Source organism: Budorcas taxicolor, chromosome 14 (assembly GCF_023091745.1).
Source record: "Budorcas taxicolor isolate Tak-1 chromosome 14, Takin1.1, whole genome shotgun sequence".
Classification (NCBI taxonomy): Eukaryota; Metazoa; Chordata; class Mammalia; order Artiodactyla; family Bovidae; genus Budorcas; species Budorcas taxicolor.
Genome location: NC_068923.1, coordinates 13,848,213 through 13,867,732, shown reverse-complemented (window position 1 = coordinate 13,867,732; position 19,520 = coordinate 13,848,213). Strand labels below are relative to the sequence as shown.

The 19,520-nt window shown below is 56.8% G+C and overlaps 1 protein-coding gene across 2 annotated transcripts in view; it reads right to left on the bottom strand.

Moving 5' to 3' along the window:
- The window catches only part of ARHGAP39 (Rho GTPase activating protein 39), a 50,229-nt gene that overhangs the window by 22,209 nt on the left and 8,500 nt on the right, over positions 1–19,520 (bottom strand). For both annotated transcript variants that reach the window (XM_052651438.1, XM_052651439.1), the window contains exons 2-3: positions 9,068–9,231; positions 4,504–4,938 (exon numbers count right to left, since the gene is read on the bottom strand). In XM_052651438.1, the coding sequence (XP_052507398.1) occupies positions 4,504–4,938; positions 9,068–9,231 (599 nt within the window). The remainder of the gene's footprint in view (positions 1–4,503; positions 4,939–9,067; positions 9,232–19,520) is intronic.

Genomic DNA, 19,520 nt, shown 5'->3' with positions numbered 1-19,520 from the left:
TTCACTGAAAACAGAAGGGACCTTCACACCACGTGTGCTTCCCAGTGGCTCATCTGTTAGTCCAGCAAGGATAGCAACCACGCTGTTCAGGGACGACAAGTATCAAACTATGCCGACAACGGCAGCTGAGGGCATGTGTCCAGAGGAAACAAGCCTGCTTTAGACCAGCAGCCTCGAAGCACGGACAGTGCTGGGGAGAGGGGAGGACATTGAGAGCTGCTCGGCAGCGGGACCCGGGGGGTGCCGGGGCTCCTGGCGCTTCTCCACGCTGTCACTGCACTAAGGAGTCAGAGCTGAGCTTGACAGGACTGGGGAACTGGCCTCCACGAGTCATCTCTGTGGAATGACTACAGGTGAAATTACCACCAAAGAAACTGAGGAAACACCTAATTCAGTCCAGCCTCAAGTGCAGCTGAGATTGTCATGACTGACCATGCTTAAAACACGCGCTGGGGGCCGGCACAGAGCACAGGCTGGCACTGAGGGGGCACGGTGAGCCCCAGAAGCAGGCAGGCACTCAGCAGCCCGTCGTGAGCTGTGAGGCAGCCCCCCAGGCCGCCAGCATCCTCCACCCTCCTGGAGTCGGTCACCAGTGGTCCCACAGGTTTGTGTCAGGAACTGAAGGGAAGTATCCCAACCTGACCAACTACACAGCAGTTGAAAAGCTTGAAAACAAGACAGCTTTGCTGCAGTGTTTAAAAAACTCATGGCCTAGACTGAAATTTTCTCTTTGAGAAAAGATTCTACTCAACTACTATCATCAAACATTGAATGTGAGGGGATTTTTTAGATTTGACAATGTTTCTCAATGAATTCAACCTAAAATTATAAGGCAAACAGTGCTTATATGAGACACTGAGACTGCAACAGTCATTTTGATGACAATGGATGTCTGAGTCACAAGCAGCATCAAGCTCCTTTAGCTTCTCTTTCTCGGGCTGCAGAAATTGGAACAAGAAACAAGATTCCCATTCCCACACAGGAGACACACTTTCTGAGCTACACTACTGGTTCCAGACCAGTGCAATAAAGCCAGTCACGTGAATGTTCTGGTGTCTCAGCGCAAACAAACATTACGTTCACACTGAACTAGTCTATTAAGCATGCAAAGCCACCTGGGTTTTCTGAGGAGCTTAAACTCCAGGCCTTGAATGGTAGAAGGAATGCCCACAATTAGCTAAGATGGTCGTAAATACAAAGGGAGACAGAAATGTTTCCTTGAGAGGTGATGGCCCGAGACAGCACACAGACAGCGTGGCCAGGGCACAGGGCAGCACGTGGTGTGGGCGGATGCAGGCCGCAGTTAACACACAAGACACGTAAGCAAATACCTTTGCACCAAGGCCAGGAAAGAACTTTTTAAACAAAACATTAAAAACAAACAAGGTAAAAATTACAGTAAACTTGCTTGCATCAAAATCAAGGGCTCCAGGGACCATCAGCAGGTGTGAGGGGGTCTGTGGGGTGAGGCCGCCTGCACACTGAGCAAGAGCAAGTCTGCAGAAGCAGCCACCTCACACCCGAGGCTCTGCCTGCCCAGCACTTTGCCCCAGGCCCCCAACGGGCCCCAGGTGCAGAGCCAGGGTGCAGGCTTCCCCCGGCTGCGGGGTGAATGCAGCATCCTGGGGGGGTACCCAGGAACACGCCGGGCAGCAATGCATGCGTGCGGCACATGGGAAAGCACAGGAGGAAGGGGCGGGAAGGGCCTGACCTGGAGGAGCCGAGGTGACACCACCTCCTCCGCTGCATCAGGGGTCCCCACGAAGCACCCCACAACCATCCCACCACACCAAGGCCAAGTGTTAGAACAGGTGAAGGTGACCAGACCCTAGAGGTTCCTGAGGAGGAAGACACCTAACACACGCAAGAAGGACAGCTGTTCGGGGCCAAATATGAACCATGTGGAAGTGGCTGACCCTGGTTCCCAAGCACAAGTCAAGGCAGAAAGCATCAGCAATACGACACAGGGAAACGTGCTGGAAAAACCTGACTGCCAACCTCCCTAAAGCCAACCCACAGCTTCCACGCATAAGGACAGCAGCAGCGGGAGACAGGAAGAAGGGACAGACCACTCCCACCACCCGGGGGGTGGGGGGGGGGACTCACCTCCCAGAATCCATGTGTCTCGGCAGATCAAAATTTAGTAAAGAACTCAACTGATGCAATTAACAGATCTGACCTAACAAACACACAGAGAACCCTAGAGCTAACAGAGAAGAGAAACTGTCTGCCTCGGCCAGCAGGGTGTCGTCCTGTGTGTCTCCGTATTCTTGCAAGGACAATAGTCCTGAGGGACCACAGCCCTGCCCACCGCAGGAGGGCCCATCTCAGCTTAACCAACGGTGTCCACAACAGCCCTGTGTCTCCACAAGGTCACATTCACAGGTGCTGAGAACAGGACGGGGCAAATTCAACCCACAAGACACAGAAACATACTGGATAGGATTCCCCACCCACTCATGCTGAGAAACCTAATAAGAGAAAGGGACGTCCCAGCCCGACGCACAGGGTCGCGGGGCCATCGGCCTGCCTGCCTCCCTGGCCCCACCTCTTCGGGGAGAACCGGCCAGCTTGGGACAGCTGGTGGAGTCACAGGCAACTCTGGAGACAGTGTGCTCGACTGTAATAAGAACTCAGCAAGTGTAAAAACAGAACTGACGTATAAATATGACATCTGGGGCCTTCCTTGGTGGCTCAGTGATAAAGAATCTACCTGCTAATACAGGAAAGAAACATGGGTTCGATCCCTGGCCTGAGAAGATCCCACGTGCTACGGGGCAACTAAGCCCTTGCGCCACAACCACTGAGCCCGTGCTCCAGAGCCGGGGACTGCAGCCACTGAGCCCGTGCTCCACAACTACCAAAGCCCGCGCGCTCCAGAGCCCGTGCCCACAAGAGAAGCTGGGCAATGAAAAGCCTGCACACCACAACCAGACAGTAGTCCCCGCTCAACGGAACGAGAGAAAAGCCCGTGCAGCAATGTCAAAGATAAATTAAATAAATAAAATTAATTTTTAAAAAGTAGTACCTGAATGCCAATAATGATCATACAATACGACTTTATATGGTATCTAAAAATAAACCTTAAAAAAATGCAAGGTCTTTGGGGGAAAATGTATAAAATGTACTACTTTCATGAATGGGAGAAAATGACACAAGCAAGGTGCCTAGTCCCCCAAACTGCCCCACAGTTTAAACACAATTCTAATCCACCTCCAACTAAGCTCCTCGTGGGAGGCCGATCCAAAGGCAACACCATGATCCGAGTCACCATACCACACCCCAGACACTTCTGGGAAGAGGACACCCCTGGCCCGCAGGACGTCTGCCAACAGAACCTAAGAAGAGTCCAGCCCCTCACCGGCCTGCAGTGAAGAGCCAGCAATCGCCACCAGCAATGCCGCAGGTGACCTGGGCCCAGAGGCTGTCACGTCTGCTGGACAGGCAGCGGCACCGGTCTGAGCTTGCCAGAACACCAGAGGGATGCAGGGCTGTCTTTAAAGCTCACTTGCTTGCTTTTTCCTTGGGGACCATCCCAGGCTCTGCTTCATGAAGACAATTCCCAGCAACCTCTCAGGCTGCTCTGGCTCGCGTGCCCAGGCCCCTGCCCACAGCCTTGCCCTGTGCGTGCCAGGCTCCCGCACACCCTCAGCACAGGCACTGCACCCCCGGCCTGGCATGTCATCCTCCCAGGAGCAAACAGACCCACAGCCTAAGTCGGCTTTCAACTACTTTGTGACTTCCACTGTCCCCAGGTGAAACCTAGCCTGCCTGGTCTCCAAGGCCCATGTCCCATTTCTGCTCCTCCCTGGCTTCTCTCTGGTAACTTCCAGCCTATCAGGGTTTATCCAGGTCACATGCCCTCCAGCCATTTCTTCTGGACTGGGACCCTTGAGTGCTGGCCCTGGAGAGCAGCTCCCTGCGGTTCAGGCTCTGCCATACGGGCACTCGGGGCGCACAAGCACAGGGGGGTGACATCCAGATGTGAGGCCAGCGGGACGTGGGGGCCCAGGTGTCCATGGCCTCACTGTCTGCAAGACCAGGAGGGAAAACAGCCACAGCGGCTGCTGGACAAGTCGACACCCTGGGGCGCCCAGGACAGGGCTCTGCCCCGGTGCTGACCGCCTCAGACCTTCCTCTGCAAGACAGGGGTGATGCCCTCACCTCTCGCCCTCAGTGCTGGCGAGGTCAGTCAAGCTCGGGCAGGGAGGCCTGGAGTTAGGTGGGGTCGGCCGACGGACCCCCATGGATCTGCGTCCAGAGAACAACAGGCAGGCGGGCCTGGGGAGGGCACCCCTCCATCGCAGGAGCTCTGGAGGCCAGCTCTGGGGTGCCCCCATCCCGGGAGCACTTCCCACAGTGGAGAGAACCAAACAATTTCACAACTATCCAGAGACACTCCAGCCCCAGCAGGGCCCAGAGGGCCTCGGCCAGCTCTGCCCCGGTGGGCACAAGGGAGCGGGTGGTCCCCCAGAGGCGGCAGGGTGCAGGGGCCTGCCTCACCTGTCGCCCTCGTCCTTCACCATCCCCGGCGCGGCCTGCCGGCTGGCGCGGCCCACAGGCTCCAGCGCCCTGTCACCGGCGTCCAGCTCGGGTTCCAGGGACGAGCTGGTGCTGCCATCGCGGCTGACGCTGCTGCCCCGCCCGGGGCTGTTCTCCGCCGAGGCGCGCGGCGACTCCGTGTTCTGTTTCAGGGTCTGCAGCTTGGCCAGGGGGATGATGTCGCAATCCTGCGGCCGGTGCCACACAGTGCGCTGGGTGCTGGCGTTGTAGTAGTAGAAGCGCGACGTGTTGGGGTCGAAGAGCTCCCACCACTGGTTCTCGCTGGTCCGCTTGATGCGCACGCCGGTCGGCGGGTCCCACACGCACTCGCCAGTGACCAGGTTGGCGTACATGCGCTCACGCGTGCGCGGCTCGATGATCTCCACCCACTCCAGCCTGGGGGAGAGGGCGGCGTTAGGCAGGGCTGGGGGACCCCACCCATCTCAAGACCAAGGATCCCGCCCGTCAGGCCACATGCTCTGGGCCGCACGTCCGCGGACTGGCGTATCCAGCACCAGACCTTCCTCATGTCTGCCAGCCTCAAAAGCAAGAAATCTCCTCACATACAGAGTAAAACCAGAGCTTACAGAAATTCCATCCACTCCCGATTTTCTAAACGCTCATCAGGGCCCAGTCCTTGGTGGCAGGGTCTTCTGCCCGGCCCCACATCAGGGCTGCCCTGGGTTCTGGCTCCCCATCCACAGGGGGCTGGGCCATGGGTACTGCTCACCGTCCTCCCAGACCGCATCACGTCCCTCCCGGATGCTTGGCTGCTCTTAGCAGCAGCCATCACTGGCTGCCAGCGCCACCCATCACCCGCAGAGGGAGGGGACGCCAACATCACTGTGCTGTCACAGTCAAAAGCAGAGCTGGTACCCCCCAAAAGCCCCCCAAGCACACCCCGCCCCGAGGACAAGCCTGTCATCCACCTAAGGTCCTTAAAAAAAAGTGTAAATTAAAACTGTTCAGAATAAGGCAATTTGCTCCAGCTGACAGGTAGGTAGCATATTTCACTCTGCTTCCAAGTTTCTACACAAGTAACAATCCTTTAAATACCACTTCTGTGATAGGCCTGGTCCTCACCAGCACTGGGTTGGTCAGAAGCTTCCAGAACCTGCAGAGAAGGGGAGCACCCGTCTCCTTACTCTCTGCTGCAAGCCCAATTTTCCAGGCGGGAGCACAGGTGGGCTTTAGCAGAGGACTGAGGGGACAGTGTTGACAATCTTCTCTGAGAACCTCATCCCGCCCTTTGAGGCCAAATGTGCTCAGGGCGGGAAGGAGAGAAGGCACAACCCTGCAGGGCGATAAGCCTGCACTACACACTCTCACACACACACACTCTCACACCCAGATATGAGCCCCCACCACACACACACTCACACCCAGATATGAGTCCCCACCACACATACACTCCTCACTCTCACACACAGATGAGCCCCCACCACACACACTCACACACTCTCACACCCAGATATGAGCCCCCACCACACACACACACACACACTCTCACACCCAGATATGAGCCCCCACCACACACACACTCCACACTCTCACACCCAAATATGAGCCCCCACCACACACACACTCCACACTCTCACACCCAGATATGAGCCCCCACCACACACACTCCACACTCTCACACCCAGATATGAGCCCCCACCACACACACTCCACACTCTCACACCCAGATATGAGCCCCCAACACACACACATTCCACACTCTCACACCCAGATATGAGTCTCCACCACACACACACTCCACACTCTCACACCCAGCTATGAGCCCCCACCACACACACTCACACACTCACACCCAGATATGAGCCCCCACCACACACACACACACGCCCTGCAGGCTCGGGGGCCTCTTTTGGATGCACAGTGTCTTCTGGAAGCTCTCAGAGCCAAGGTAGGCTGGCCGAGTGGGCAGGGTACAGCAGCTAGAAGGTGTGCGCCGAGAGGGGCAGGAGATGAGGAGCAGTAAAGAGGGAGAGCCCTGAGGACCCTGAGGGCTGGCGGAGGGAACACAGGAGGGGGCAGCCTGAGGGGCCTGGCCATGTCGGGGCAGCAACCCCTGCAGCATGGCCATACCAGGCAGCCCAGTGGGGGAGGGCGCTGGGGCTCTGTGCTTGCAAGCGTGGGACCACCGCCTAACCCGCCATTCTGCAGAAGGTGGGGCAGGGCTGAGTAGGCATCGTGGGATCGGACGGCTAGAGGGACAGGGCCGTGAGAGGGTACCCTCGACGCAGAGGGCGGGGCAGTCCTGCAGCAGTGCCCACAGGTTGCAGCATCTCTGGGCCCCGCAGGCCTCGCGTGGCCTCTGATCTCTAGCGACCCTGCAAGGCCAGTGCCCGCGGAAAGTGGGCAGGAGGCCTCATGTGTGCCCATTGTCATCCGTGTCCCCAGAAGCCCCTCCCAAGCCCAACCTCCACTGCCATCACCCTGCCCAGCTAGGGTGTGAGGCCCAACTCGTCCGCTCTTGCCTGCTGGCTGGCTGTTCTCCACACAGAGGGCAGAGCAAACTTCTAAATTTGGGAACCTGGCACTTTTAACTGGGAAGCCTCGTGCTCCCTCACCCCCTAGAATGGAGATTCCTCCAACACAGCTCAGCCGGCACCGTCCACTCTCAGCCTGAGGACACAGCCCCCACGCTTGGCAGCCAGAAGGCACTGCCCGAGGGCACTCCTCACAGGGACAAAAGGGCCTGGAGACCTCGCTCCTGTGACCTCACTCCTCGCTTCAGGGAAGTGAATTCTGCGATCCCCCTCAGCTGATGGCCTGCTTGCCCCTCGAGCTGCGGCATGGGATCAGCCGGGACAAAGGGCGGAGGTGCCCAAGGAAGGCCCAGCCCAGCAGAGATGCTCAGAAAGTACTGGACTGAACACTGTGAGCCCCAGGGAAGCTCCTTTTCTACCTCTAAATACACTTTCAAATAAATTTACTGGTGGTAGTTCTCTCTGAATAAAGAAAAGAAGCTGGTTCCTTTTCAGCACACTACTGTGTGCATGTGGGCAGGACCCCATTTTCTCAGAAGAACGTTCTGGGTGCCCCCCACAGCACTTTTAATGAAGACCCCAGGGACCCAGGGGGCAGAGAATATGCTGGAACCCGGAGTCTGGTGAGGGTTGGGAGTAAGGTGGGTCGCAGCAGACCCCATGGCCTGGGGGGAAGGCAGGCTCTGTGCAGACCCCAAGTGGACCGAGCAGACACGCCTGTCCCTGGGGTCAGTGTCGCCCACACCAAGCTCCAGTCAGTGGGAGCGGCAGGGAACATGGCTGAGAAGGGTCAGAACCTGCGGGTGATGGACGGACCACCGTGGCCCAGCCACACTGTGGAAACTGTCGAGTCTGAGGGAGATTCATCTGCCGACAGTGTCTGGCATGAAGTGGGAGGAAGACTCAAGATGGCGGCGGTCTCTGGGTGTGACCGGCCGCGGCCTCTCCCCAGCGCCCAGGGGCTGCGTGGACAACTGCTTCTCTGTTCTCCAAGTTCTGCAGACTTTCACTTCAGACAGTGACCTGTTCAAAGACTCACTTCCAGAAGAGCCTAATGGGTGCCAAGTGTGTCCCAGGCAATCTATCAGGAGAAAGGGAAGCAGGTGTGGCCAAACACGTCGCCTGTGACACGGGGCCCTGCGATAGGACCCAAAGTGCGGAATAAACGATAAACCACGTAAAACAACAAACTCATGATTCCACGTGGAGAGGTTCAAGTGAATGCAAGACGCCGGGCACTGGCCCCCCGGAGTAGGCCGGGTGCCGTGGCTGGGAGGCTGGCCGGCTCCACACCCACCCCAGGAAGGCCCAGAAAGGGTCGAAGCCCCAAAGCTGGTGAGGTGTGCAGGGGCAGGAAAAACAGCCACTGTCCCGAGAGCAGGGGTGGCGGGTGGCAGTGATCCTGCAGAGGGGCACAGTCCACTCAGAAGCCCTCAGACAGACCAAACCAAGGGCTCAATCTGTCCACTGGAAAGATGTCGATGTCACAAAAGGCAGAGACAAGAAGTGGAGATGTTCCAGGGGACATGCAGCAGCCGCGGGGTGAAAGGCACTGGAGGGGCCAGAAACGTCAAGAAGGAGGCAGGGAACCAGGGGCCAAAGGCAAACAGCAGCGCAGGAGACGGGAGCCTCAAGCCACATGGCGGCCCCTGTGCTGGGACACAGGCCCCACCCTGCCAGTGGCCCAGAGCAGGGTGGGGGGAGCAGTGACCACACAGCCACCAGAGCGTGAATCCGGGTAAAGGGCCCCAACGTACACTGCACTCTTCTTTGGGCAACTTGTGGAATTATTCCCAAATTATGCCATAAATTACACAAACGAAAGTGACCACCTGCAGCTGCCTGCCCCGGCATGGATGCCGAGAGAGGGCCTAAGGGGCAGGGTCCAGCTGGGGGCTGGCAGGGCGCCCACTGCCCACGGAGAAGCCCTCCCCGGCCTGCAGCACAGTGGCCGGGCCAGCCCCACGTGCCTGCTGCCGAGCTGAGCCAAAGGCTCCGGCTCCTCTGGTCCCGCGGCTCAGCCTCCTCACCTCGTGCTGGACCCTGACACCCGAGACTCCAGCAGGCCGGCATGCTGGCTCTCGCACTCGTAGTCCTGCGCCTGGGACATGGCAGCCTCTTCTTCAGGAGCCAGGCGGACGGCCGTCAGCCGGTCATCGGGACGCCCTCCAGCATCAGTCAGGAAGGCATCGCCCTACAAGACAGCAGAAGCCACGATGTTATGCCTTGGGGTTTGCGGCACCAACAACAGCCAGCCCAGCCCTTTTCATGGCCCAGGTCGCTGGTGAGAATGAAGTGCCCGACCCTGAACCCAGCTGGGATCTGGCTCCTGGGGAGGGCATTCAGACCCCTCGCCAGCTGGCTCTGGGCGAGTTGCCTGCTCCTCTGAGAGCAGGGTCCTTGCTTTTGAACAGGGACGGCACCACCCACTGGTGCTTCCAGGTGGGTGTCCGCGGTGAGGCTGGGCAGCACTTGAGGGTGGTCTACACACACACAGGGCCCGGATTTACAACCGAGGGGCTGTTCCAAAATGGTGCTGCAATGGCACAATTTACACATGGGAAACAATGAACCTCGACCCCTTCCTCATCCGATACATCAAACTCAATTCTAGGTAAACCACTGCTCCAAACGTTAAAGACACAACAATAAGGTGACTTCCCTGGTGGTCCAGAGGTTAAGAACCCGCCTTCCAGTGCAGGGGACACAGGTTCCATGCCTGGTCAGGGAACTAAGACCGCACACACCTCGGGGCAACTGAGCACGCACGCGGCAACTAGGGAAGCCTGCGCATGGCAATGAAGACCACCCCCCAGCCAAAAATAGATAAATAAAGTGAAACAGTAAGACTTTTAGAGAAAATGCAGAAAAAAATCTTTGTGGTCTTGGAGTAGGTACACTTAATCAGACACAAAACCACTCACGACAAAAGAAGCATTAAAAATTGGACTACAACCTAAGAACCTCTGTTTATAAATCTTTACCATTGTGGGTATTACTCAGGCATATAAAACAGTGAAATGATGCCGTCTGCAGCAACATGGATGGACCTGGAGATACCATACTAAGGGAAGGAACTCAGAAAGAGAACGACAAATCCCATATGATATCACTTTTACATGAAATATAAACTATAACACAAATGACCTTGTCTATGAAACAGACTCACAGACAGAGAAGGAACTTGTGTTGGCAAAGGGAGGTGTGGGGGAGGGAAGGATAGGGAATTTGAGATTAGCAGATACAAACTATATATAGGATGTATAAACTCCTACTGTATAGCACAGGGAACTGAATTCAAGATCCTGTGATAAACCATAATGGGGAAGAATAGGAAAAAGAACATATATATGTATACTGAATCGCTGCACCGTACACCAGAAACTAATACAACATTGTAAATCAGCTATAAGTCAATAAAATCTTTAAAAATAGACATTTTCTTCCTATTACAAGCAAAAACACAAACCCTGGGTGGGAGGTATTTGCTGCACAGAATATGTATAATGCATTACATATGCGTGTGTACCTATCTGACCTAACAAAGGACTATTTCCAGAACTCATATAAGGTTCCTAGGAATAAATAAGAAAAACCTAATATTTGACAGAAAAAAAGACAAAAGACTTGAAAACACACTTAAAAAAAAAAAATCCAGTAAACGCAGACAGAATTGTGCGCCACCTCTTTCGTCACTGGGAAATGCTAACTAAAAGCACCCTAGGACACTGGCGTGCCCAGCCGAGTGGCTGAGGCGCAAAAGACCCACCGCGGGCGCGCACGTCGGGGCTGCGGGCGCGCACGTCGGGGCTGCGGGCGCGCACGTCGGGGCTGCGGGCGCGCACGTCGGGGCTGCGGGCGCGCACGTCGGGGCTGCGGGCGCGCACGTCGGGGCTGCGGGCGCGCACGTCGGGGCTGCGGGCGCGCACGTCGGGGCTGCGGGCGCGCACGTCGGGGCTGCGGGCGCGCACGTCGGGGCTGCGGGCGCGCACGTCGGGGCTGCGGGCGCGCACGTCGGGGCTGCGGGCGCGCACGTCGGGGCTGCGGGCGCGCACGTCGGGGCTGCGGGCGCGGGGGAGCTCTCCCACCGGGGGCCCACAGCCCAGCCTCAGCACAGGGGGCCACTGCGGCAACCCGGACCTGCTCACCGTCCCCAGCGGCGCGTGGGTGTGTCTCCCAGGGGTGAGAGACAGAAACCTGACCTGGAGTCACCAGCGCCGCGGGCCGCCATCGCGCATGTCTTGGTTTACAAAAGCTCTCTGGGTTCCACGCCATTGCTTTCACACCTTTCCGTTCACATGCCTCCCACTTCAGGGAGACATCTGAAGGAGTGAGGAGCAGCAGCAGTGGACAGTCAGGAACCAGCGAGGGAGGCATCCACAACCCGCGAGGTGGTGGACTGGAGGTGGCGTCCTGGGCAGGCGCCTGCCCCCCTTTACTGTAATGTGGGGATCTGCACAGACGTTGCGTGTGTATACAGGTCAGTTCACACAAACACATGAGAGGGCCTAAGAGTAGCAACAGGCAGAGCAGCTCCTACACTCACGCCCAGAATCTTTGGAGACTGCGGAAAGCAGACAGACACGATGACCCTGGAGGGAGAGTTCTGCAGTCACAAGGTTAGGAAGACTTAAGACAAAAACACAGCCCCACAGTGAAGGGGCCTGTCAAAGGGACAGCAGTGCCAAATAAAAGAGCTTCCAGTGACCAAAGCTGGAACATTCTGAGAAAAAAGCCATACTAAATTGTAATGTGAAGTATAAAGTAAATGTTTCTAAGTCCATGTTGATATGACACACAAGTAACAAGGATGAGGAGAAGAGACAAAGATCCCCTGCAGAGTACCACTGCTGCAGACACTCCCAACTCCAGGACCCTCCTCCCAAGGGCACCCCCAGGCCCTGCCCACAGCCCTCTCTCTGGAGCAGGGGGTTCTGTCTGGGCACCTCGGCCTGGGCCGTGCTGTTCATTTCACACCCAGTTCTTCCCAAACCCGACTCGCAACATGCAAGCCAGCCCTCCAACCCAGGGCGTTTCCTGCCCTCCCTGGACGGCCTCTTCTCCAGACTTCAGCACCAACCACAGCTCCTCACCCGGCACTTCTCTGGCCATCTTCCGTCTGCTTGTCTCTGTGTGGCCGTTCTCTCCGGCCAGAGCAGCTGTCCTGGGGCCGCAGTCCCCGATGCAGCAGCCGCCCTGTGTCTGCGCTGCTCGTGGGCCCTCGTGGCTGCCACAGCCCTGTACCCCGCCCTCGGCTCTGCCAGCCCCGCCCCTACTTCTTCTCCCAAGTGCTCAGCTCCCTCCCCTCCTCCCCCCAGTGTCTGCAAGAGGCTCCCACTCTAGCTTCTGGTCACTGTCTGTCTGCAAATGAGGACAGGGACAGGCCAGAAATGGGGAGCCCCTGCCAGCGTTGATGCTCCTGAAAGCCTGATCGCCAAATTTCTTTACAGGCTCTGCTCTGGAAATGAGTTTCTGGTCCAAGGACATTTTTTGGTTGCAAGTGACAGAAACCCAACTCCGACTGAAGACAGCGTTGCACCTGCACCCGGTAAGGCTGTCTGGGTTCCCAGGACGCCCAGTGCGGCTCTTCTCTGCTCTGCGCAGGCTGGCGTACTGCGTGCAACAGCACCTCAAACACAACCAGATGTTTCTTCCTCTGGTTCCAGCAAGAGTCTCCTGGTCTCTGACTGAGGACAGGGGCCCCTGCCTCTGCAGTGCTGTGAGGGGAGGGGCTGGAAGCTGGCTCCACGGGCATCTGAAGGCCCTCCTGCCAAAGCTCCTCTGAGGTGACCGCCTGCCCACCTGCAAGCTGACTGACCAGGAGGCCTCTTCTCAGCCCCACCGTAAGGGGGACGAGGCCCAAGGCCCTGCCAGCACATCCCCGGGGAGGGCCACTTCCCCTCCCTCCCCCACCTCACCCAGTAAGAATCTGGCTCTTGTAGAAAATGCACTTGGAACACCCGGGCCTTCCTCCTTCAGCTCATCTCTCACCAGACACCCACCTACATCTGGTTTACCCCAAGGCCCGTGCAGACCACAGACCCCTTTCTGCCAAGTAAATGTCATCAACGGTCCCTCCCAAGTGCTCCAGTGGGGAAACTGCAACCTGCTCAAGGCTCTCGCCTTCTCCTCCTCCCTGTCTGGCTGACACCATTCTCCGGCTGTGCTTATCCCTGATTCACTGTAGATTAAATCCTGTTACCCAGTTTTCATTCTTTTTGTCCATTTCAGTGAGTTTCAGGGAGGGAAGAAGAATAAACAAGTCTCTGCTCAGCCATCATTTCCAGAAGGCCTACGTTCCATTCTCAATGCTGTTTTTAATAAGTTTTCCAAGTTCTGAACAATGAGCCCAACTCAGTCTCAAGCTCTGAAAGCCTGGCTCTGAGCTGGAGGCACAAGGCCGCATTCTCCTGCTCGGAACAGGCCGGGCTGGCATTTCCGCCTCCGCGCCTCCCGCCCAGCTGTTCTCACTGACTCCCTCCTCTAGCGCCCGGCCATGCCGTTATGCTGAACATTGTGACCTAACCCCTCGGCAAGTCAGAGAATCGGCCTATAGGTCAGAACCAGCTTTTCAGACCCTTCTGGGAAAGGATGTCTGATGCACCCACACAGAAAGGACACAGCTGTGCGGAGTCAACTGGACGTGCGTGCAGTGAATCTGGGAGCCTGGTGCTGCCCTTCAAGCTCCCAGAAAGCTGCCACCGTGGGGCCAGCACTCGGCTCCTGCCTGGCCTCAGGGTCACGCGCAGGCCATCAGGACACACAGGCCCTGCTCTGCTCACCCCCAGGGCACAGCCTCCTCCTCACCTTCCTGGGCTTCCTCACCAACACAACAGACGCGGGGCCCCTTCAGGACAGCTGAGGGAGCAGAGCGCCTGTCACATGTTCGCGAGCCGGGTCTCACACAAAGCCTGGCCTGTGACTGGAACAGCCCCACACGGCACCCCAGCTCTAGGAGGTCAGTGAGAGATAGCTGTGGTGTGCATGGTCACGGGGGGCCAACGCTGACACTCCGTCACCCCAGAGACCAGAGGGCAGCCAGTCCCACCCCTCCAGGCTGAGCCCCCAGCCCCCAGATGCCTTGGCCCACAAAACCCCATGGGGGCTTCAGGGAGGGGTGTGGGGTAGTGCAGTGATCCCAGGCAGCAGGACAGGACAGGATCCCGACAAAGGCAGGGTTGCATGGAGAAGTCAATTCTGACTCCATGCTGAAACTGTTTCTTTGACTTGCTTTTCATTGCTCTTATTATAATCACACATAGTGGGCTGCCTCAGAGAATCCTGCCCCTCTCCCCGACTGTTAAAGTGCCTTTGTTCAGAGCCGTCTACCTGTAGATGGCACGAAGGACTAAAATGACACAACCCCCTGCTGGAGGCTTGCCATCCTAGTAAATGTTCGAAAGATTAATGACCTTTTTACTTTGTTTCCTCACCTCCCACCTGTCTCTGACACATAAAAGAACCTGGCATCCAGACACCAGCAAGATGGTCACTTTGAGACATTAGTTTGCCATCTTCTTGGTCACCCAGCACTCTGAATAAAGTATTCCTTGCCTCAGCACCTCACCTCATGGATTCACTGGCCTGTTGTGTGGTGAGCAGAGCGAGCTTGGACTCTAGCGGAAGGAGCCAGGGGCACTCCTGTAGCTGGACAGCCTCCCTGTGACTGCCAGAGCACTGCCTTCTGCCAGTGCTCGCTGAGCACCCAGACCTGCGCTCGGCGAGTCCACTGCACTCACTGCAGTGAAAGGACCTGAGTTTCCAGTGAAGCAGACTCTCTTGTGCTCGCTCCTGGCCCCGTCTGCCCCCACCCAGGAGAACACAGAGCCTCCCTGAGGAAAGGGTGCCCCTGACACTGCGGGAGAGCAGAGCACAGGGGCGGCGACCGGCTGCTCCCCAGGGCGCCTCCTGCCTGCCCAGCCCTCCGCCAGGCTTCCATGGGTGAGACTGGAGACAGGACACCCCTGGCTGCCCTGCCCTGCTGCTCAGTCTCGGGTCTGGCCTTCTCCAGTGGCAGGTGTGGATGTTCTACCTGTTTCCACGGGTAACTGAGGCTCACCACTGGCCACCCTCACTCTGTCCTGGTCAACTCCCCAAAATGCTCCACGAACACCCCACACCTGAGGGAAGTTTCCTACCTCCCTGCCCGCCAAGACCCCTTAAGACTGCCTGCGCGCAGGCCCTGGAGCTGCCAGCAGGAGCCCTAGGCCGACTCCACACCTGAGCTCTGCACCCCCACCTCTTGAAAAGCACCTGGCTGGAGGGGAAGCAGAGACACATGGAAAACTCACAAAAAATGCACTGGGACGTGCCGACAGCCGCCCGTGGCTGCGCACCTGCAGTGCAGCCGCCGGTGAACTCACTGGGCCTCTGGGCGCCCTCCCCCACCTTGCAGGCAGGGCCGCCCCTCCCCGCCCCACAGACCTGCCAGGCCGAGGCTGCAGCACTGGGGACTGCCACCCGCTCCTCAGCACCCGGCTGCAGGTGCGCTCCAGTCACCTGTGGCTGAGCAGGTGCTTGAGCCCAGCTCCCTCCGCGGGCTGCAGAGCAGACATGCTCGGTGCTGGCTCCTGATGGGCTGCATCTGGAGCACGAGCCCCGGGAGCTGGACTGGCTGGTGCCCAGCAGCACTGCCCCCAGCAGGCTGGGGCCGGGCAGGACCCCGGCCCACAGCCAGGCCTCTCTGCCCCTACAGCCTGCATGGTGCGGGCTGTGAGACTCCTGAGCGTGTGAACACATGTGACTGCAGCGTGCACCGGTAAACCAAGGAGCCAAGTTCCAATAACAGGAGAGACAATGCCTTCCTGGCAGGGCCAAGCCAGCCAGGCCACCGGGAAAACTGGGGCCCTCATGCTGTAGACACGGCTCTCCCCAAACACACATAGGAGGCTAGCCCCAGGACCTCCTGGGAGAAAAGACTTTGGAGAACCCTACCATTTCTGTCACAATAATGAAACATGTAGCTCTGACCAACCCTCTTAAGAGAGAACACACACTATTATGACAGTTTTAAACTATGGAAAAAAAGACTTTAATCTGCTGATGAGACAGGAAAAAAATTCAGAACCCCGGAGGGCAAAAGCCAAGTAAAACCAGGAATGGGGATCATTCTGCTGTGTGCATCTGAGGAGCATTTGTACCACTCAGGAGAGGCAAGGGAATGGACAGAAAGCCCTGGACGTGCCTGGGTGATGACCCTTGGAGACACCCCAAGGCTGATACCCTGAAGGCAGCAGGTAGAAAACATAGCCCTCCCACCCAGAGGAAGCAGGAGCTGGGAGGAAGTATCTAATAGCTCCAGACTGTTTGGAAGGGAGTAAAAATATCAATTAAATTTTGATAAATGAATTCTCTGTGTTAAAATACCCAGGGCAGCCACGAGGGAAGTCAAGTGAGTGAATTCCAGTTCAGATAAGAAAAAAAAAAAATAGTCCAAATGGAGAAAAGAGGAATCTGTTCTCAATGACAGGACAGAGTATGAGGTAAGATGGTAGAAATAAATTCAAACAGTAATTTTCATAAATACAAATGGGTGGGTGGTCTAGGTAAGACAAAGACCATCAAAGCATATGTTTAAAGATCCAGATACATTCAACATAAGGATGTGAAACTGTGACAGTCAAGAGTGGATAAGACACCCTGGTCCGCGAGAAGGCTGTGCAGCTCCAGAGGTGGGGGCTCACGTCCGTGAGAAAGAAGAGTCGGCACGTGAATTGGGCTTCATCTCAGGGACCATCCCAGGAACAACTGAAAACAGACTCCATCGGGGCATAAAAGTCAAAGGTCCCAACAAAGGCCAAAGGACCAGCTGCTCGGGCACAGCGCTCAGTGAATGAGAAGACCTGACCCCAGCAGTTGTCTGGGGTCACAGCTCACAGGAAAAAGGAAGATGTAGGCAGTGTTTCCAAAGGCAGGGGCCTGGGCGGGGACGGGGTGAGGGGCGGGCGTCAGGAGGTGCCTCAAGCAGGTGGGGTTGCAGCTACTGCAGGATGTCACCTCTACAGGAACCTAGAAACCCAGAACCACAGTCACCCCCGTGCACTGGTCTGCACCTGAGTACCATCCCTGCCCTAGCTTTGGGGGGGCATCCATGCTCCCTGGGCAGCACAGCCAGGACAGCAGGTCAGGACAGAGACAGCCTTCTGGCGGCACGAGAAGCCCACCCGCACAGTCACCCCGCAAGCAGCTGTAAGGCCAAGACAGGGCAGGAAGCGTGGAACCCACAGCTCAGCAGGTGGCCCGAGTGGAACATGCCACTGCCCAACCAGACCCGGAAGATGCACTTCTCCACAAAGCTGCCTCAGTTTCAGCGTCTCAACAGGCACAGCCCTCGCCCTGGCTGCATCACTTATTGAGCACCTACTGTATACAGAAAACACTTGGCAAGAGCTCTAAAAGCATGATCACATTTCCCCTCTCACCCAGGTCCTCACCTCACAGGATAGAAAATGAGACCCCAGTTTTTAAAAGGCCAGCGTCTGAGCTCACGCCCCGCAGCTGGGCCAGGCTGTCCGTCCACACTTCTCTCCCTCCTCTGCTAGCAGACCCCTTCCCTGAGGCCTTCCAGGTGTCTGAGCCCTTCCAGGTGTCTGAGCCCAGGCCCTGCCTGCACCTCGCCCCACGTGACGGGTGCAGTGAAGCGGCAACGTCCTAGAGGACCACAGGGGAGGATGTGGCCTGCCTGCTTAAGTCCCAGCCTGGGTTTGGGGCCTGAAGCTGCTGGGTGCTTTGTCCCCAACAGGGAGAAGCTTCTCAAAGAAAAAAAAAAGGAGGCAGAAATAAACAGTAAGAAAAAGGTGAATGACCATGTGGCACCTGGATCCAGTTACCCCTGATGCAGGCAGCCCTGGGAGGAGCCAAATGAGAGGGCGATGATCCCTTGTCCCACAGTTGGGTCACACTGGTGATGAACAGAGTCCTCGTGGGGCCATTTAACGCCCCCGCCCCGCACCTGCCGCTGTCATGAGGAGCAGGGAAGGTTGAGGAGGAGAGCAGGAGCCGGGGCACAGCAGAAGGGCATCTCCAGTCTGTTCCATCTCCAAGGGCCTGGCTTGCGGCAGGCAGGCTGCCCCTCCTGGCTGCAGCACAAAGGAAGTAAGGAGGGCTCACCAAGGCCGCAGTAAGAGCTGGCGCTTCGGGAGCGGTGACGCAGGTCGGGGACACACAAGCTCCCACCCAGCCTGTGTCACACTGGCCTCAAGGTGGATGTCGTCCAGGACGGCCCTGACCCTGCAGTCATCAGTAATGTCCAGCATGAAGCAACTGTGGGAGCTCATGAAGGTTGGGACGCATGATGGGGAAACAGCAGCAAACGCTCAAAGCTGGACAGCAGGCCTGGAGGAGGCAGTGGCGCCCAGAGACGGACACCCCCACCACGAAGGGCCAGCACGGGGAAGACAACGCAGGTATCACCGCCGGGGAAAGGAGACCCACGCTCGGCTGCGGCGGGAGAGCTGACACCTCCCCAGATCACTGACAGTCTGAGCAGAGGGCACCCTCAGGCCCCCAGCCGGCCTGAGCAGAGACTGCCTGCAGGTTTGGGCTCAGAGCCCCGGAGCAGGCTCCCTGCACTCACCCAGAGGGACAGACCGCCTGCCCCCTCACGAGGTGCCCCAGCCGGGGCTTAGGTGACCCCCTGGCGGCAGCTCAGGGGTGCACCGCCCCCCAGGCTCAGCCACCTTGTCACGCTTCCCATCCCGTCACCTCTGTGCTGTTCTCATTAAACTCCTTTCAGCTAGTTCACAAAGCCTCTCTTCAGCTACTTATAATCTGACACTTAGCCAGTGGGTTAGGGTTGTTTCTAGAGATTCCATTTGGTCTGTCTCAAATCTCCCTGGCCCTTCCTGTCGGCTTCCCGTCTTCTGCTCCTCACTGTGGTCTCTTCTCGCTGCCTTGAGCTCCTGGGAGCCTTCGGATGAGCCCGGGGTGCCAACAGGGTTAGTGTCGGCTTTCCTGCCGCAGAATACAGCCCGGAGTCCTCAGGTCTCCTCCCGGCTCCCACACTGTCCTGGTTTGTCTCCCTCCCTTTACTCACCCTGGCCCTGGAAGCCGATCTATTAAGTGTCACCTTCCTATCTATTCAGCAGGTGTTTGGGAGACGGAAACTGTATGCACGGGTTCAACCTGCCATCCTCACCTGAAAGTCAATATGCTTTCTTTAAAATATTATCTTTATGGGAAAAGTAGGAGCTGGATTTTAGAAATTTTAATTAACTAAAATTTAATTTTCAACATAGAAATTATCTCAAAATACAGAAAGAATAATTTCCTAACCTCATCATCTATTAACATTAACCACTTTACAAATACAGGCATACCCCCATGGAAATCATCCTGATTAACATATTTTGGTAAAATATCTTTTGGGTTTTGATAGTTTAAAAGTTCGTAGAGTATATATACATATATATATGTATAGCTGAATCATTTGTACAACAGAAATTAACACTGTAAATCAACTAAATGTTGATAAAATTGTTTCAA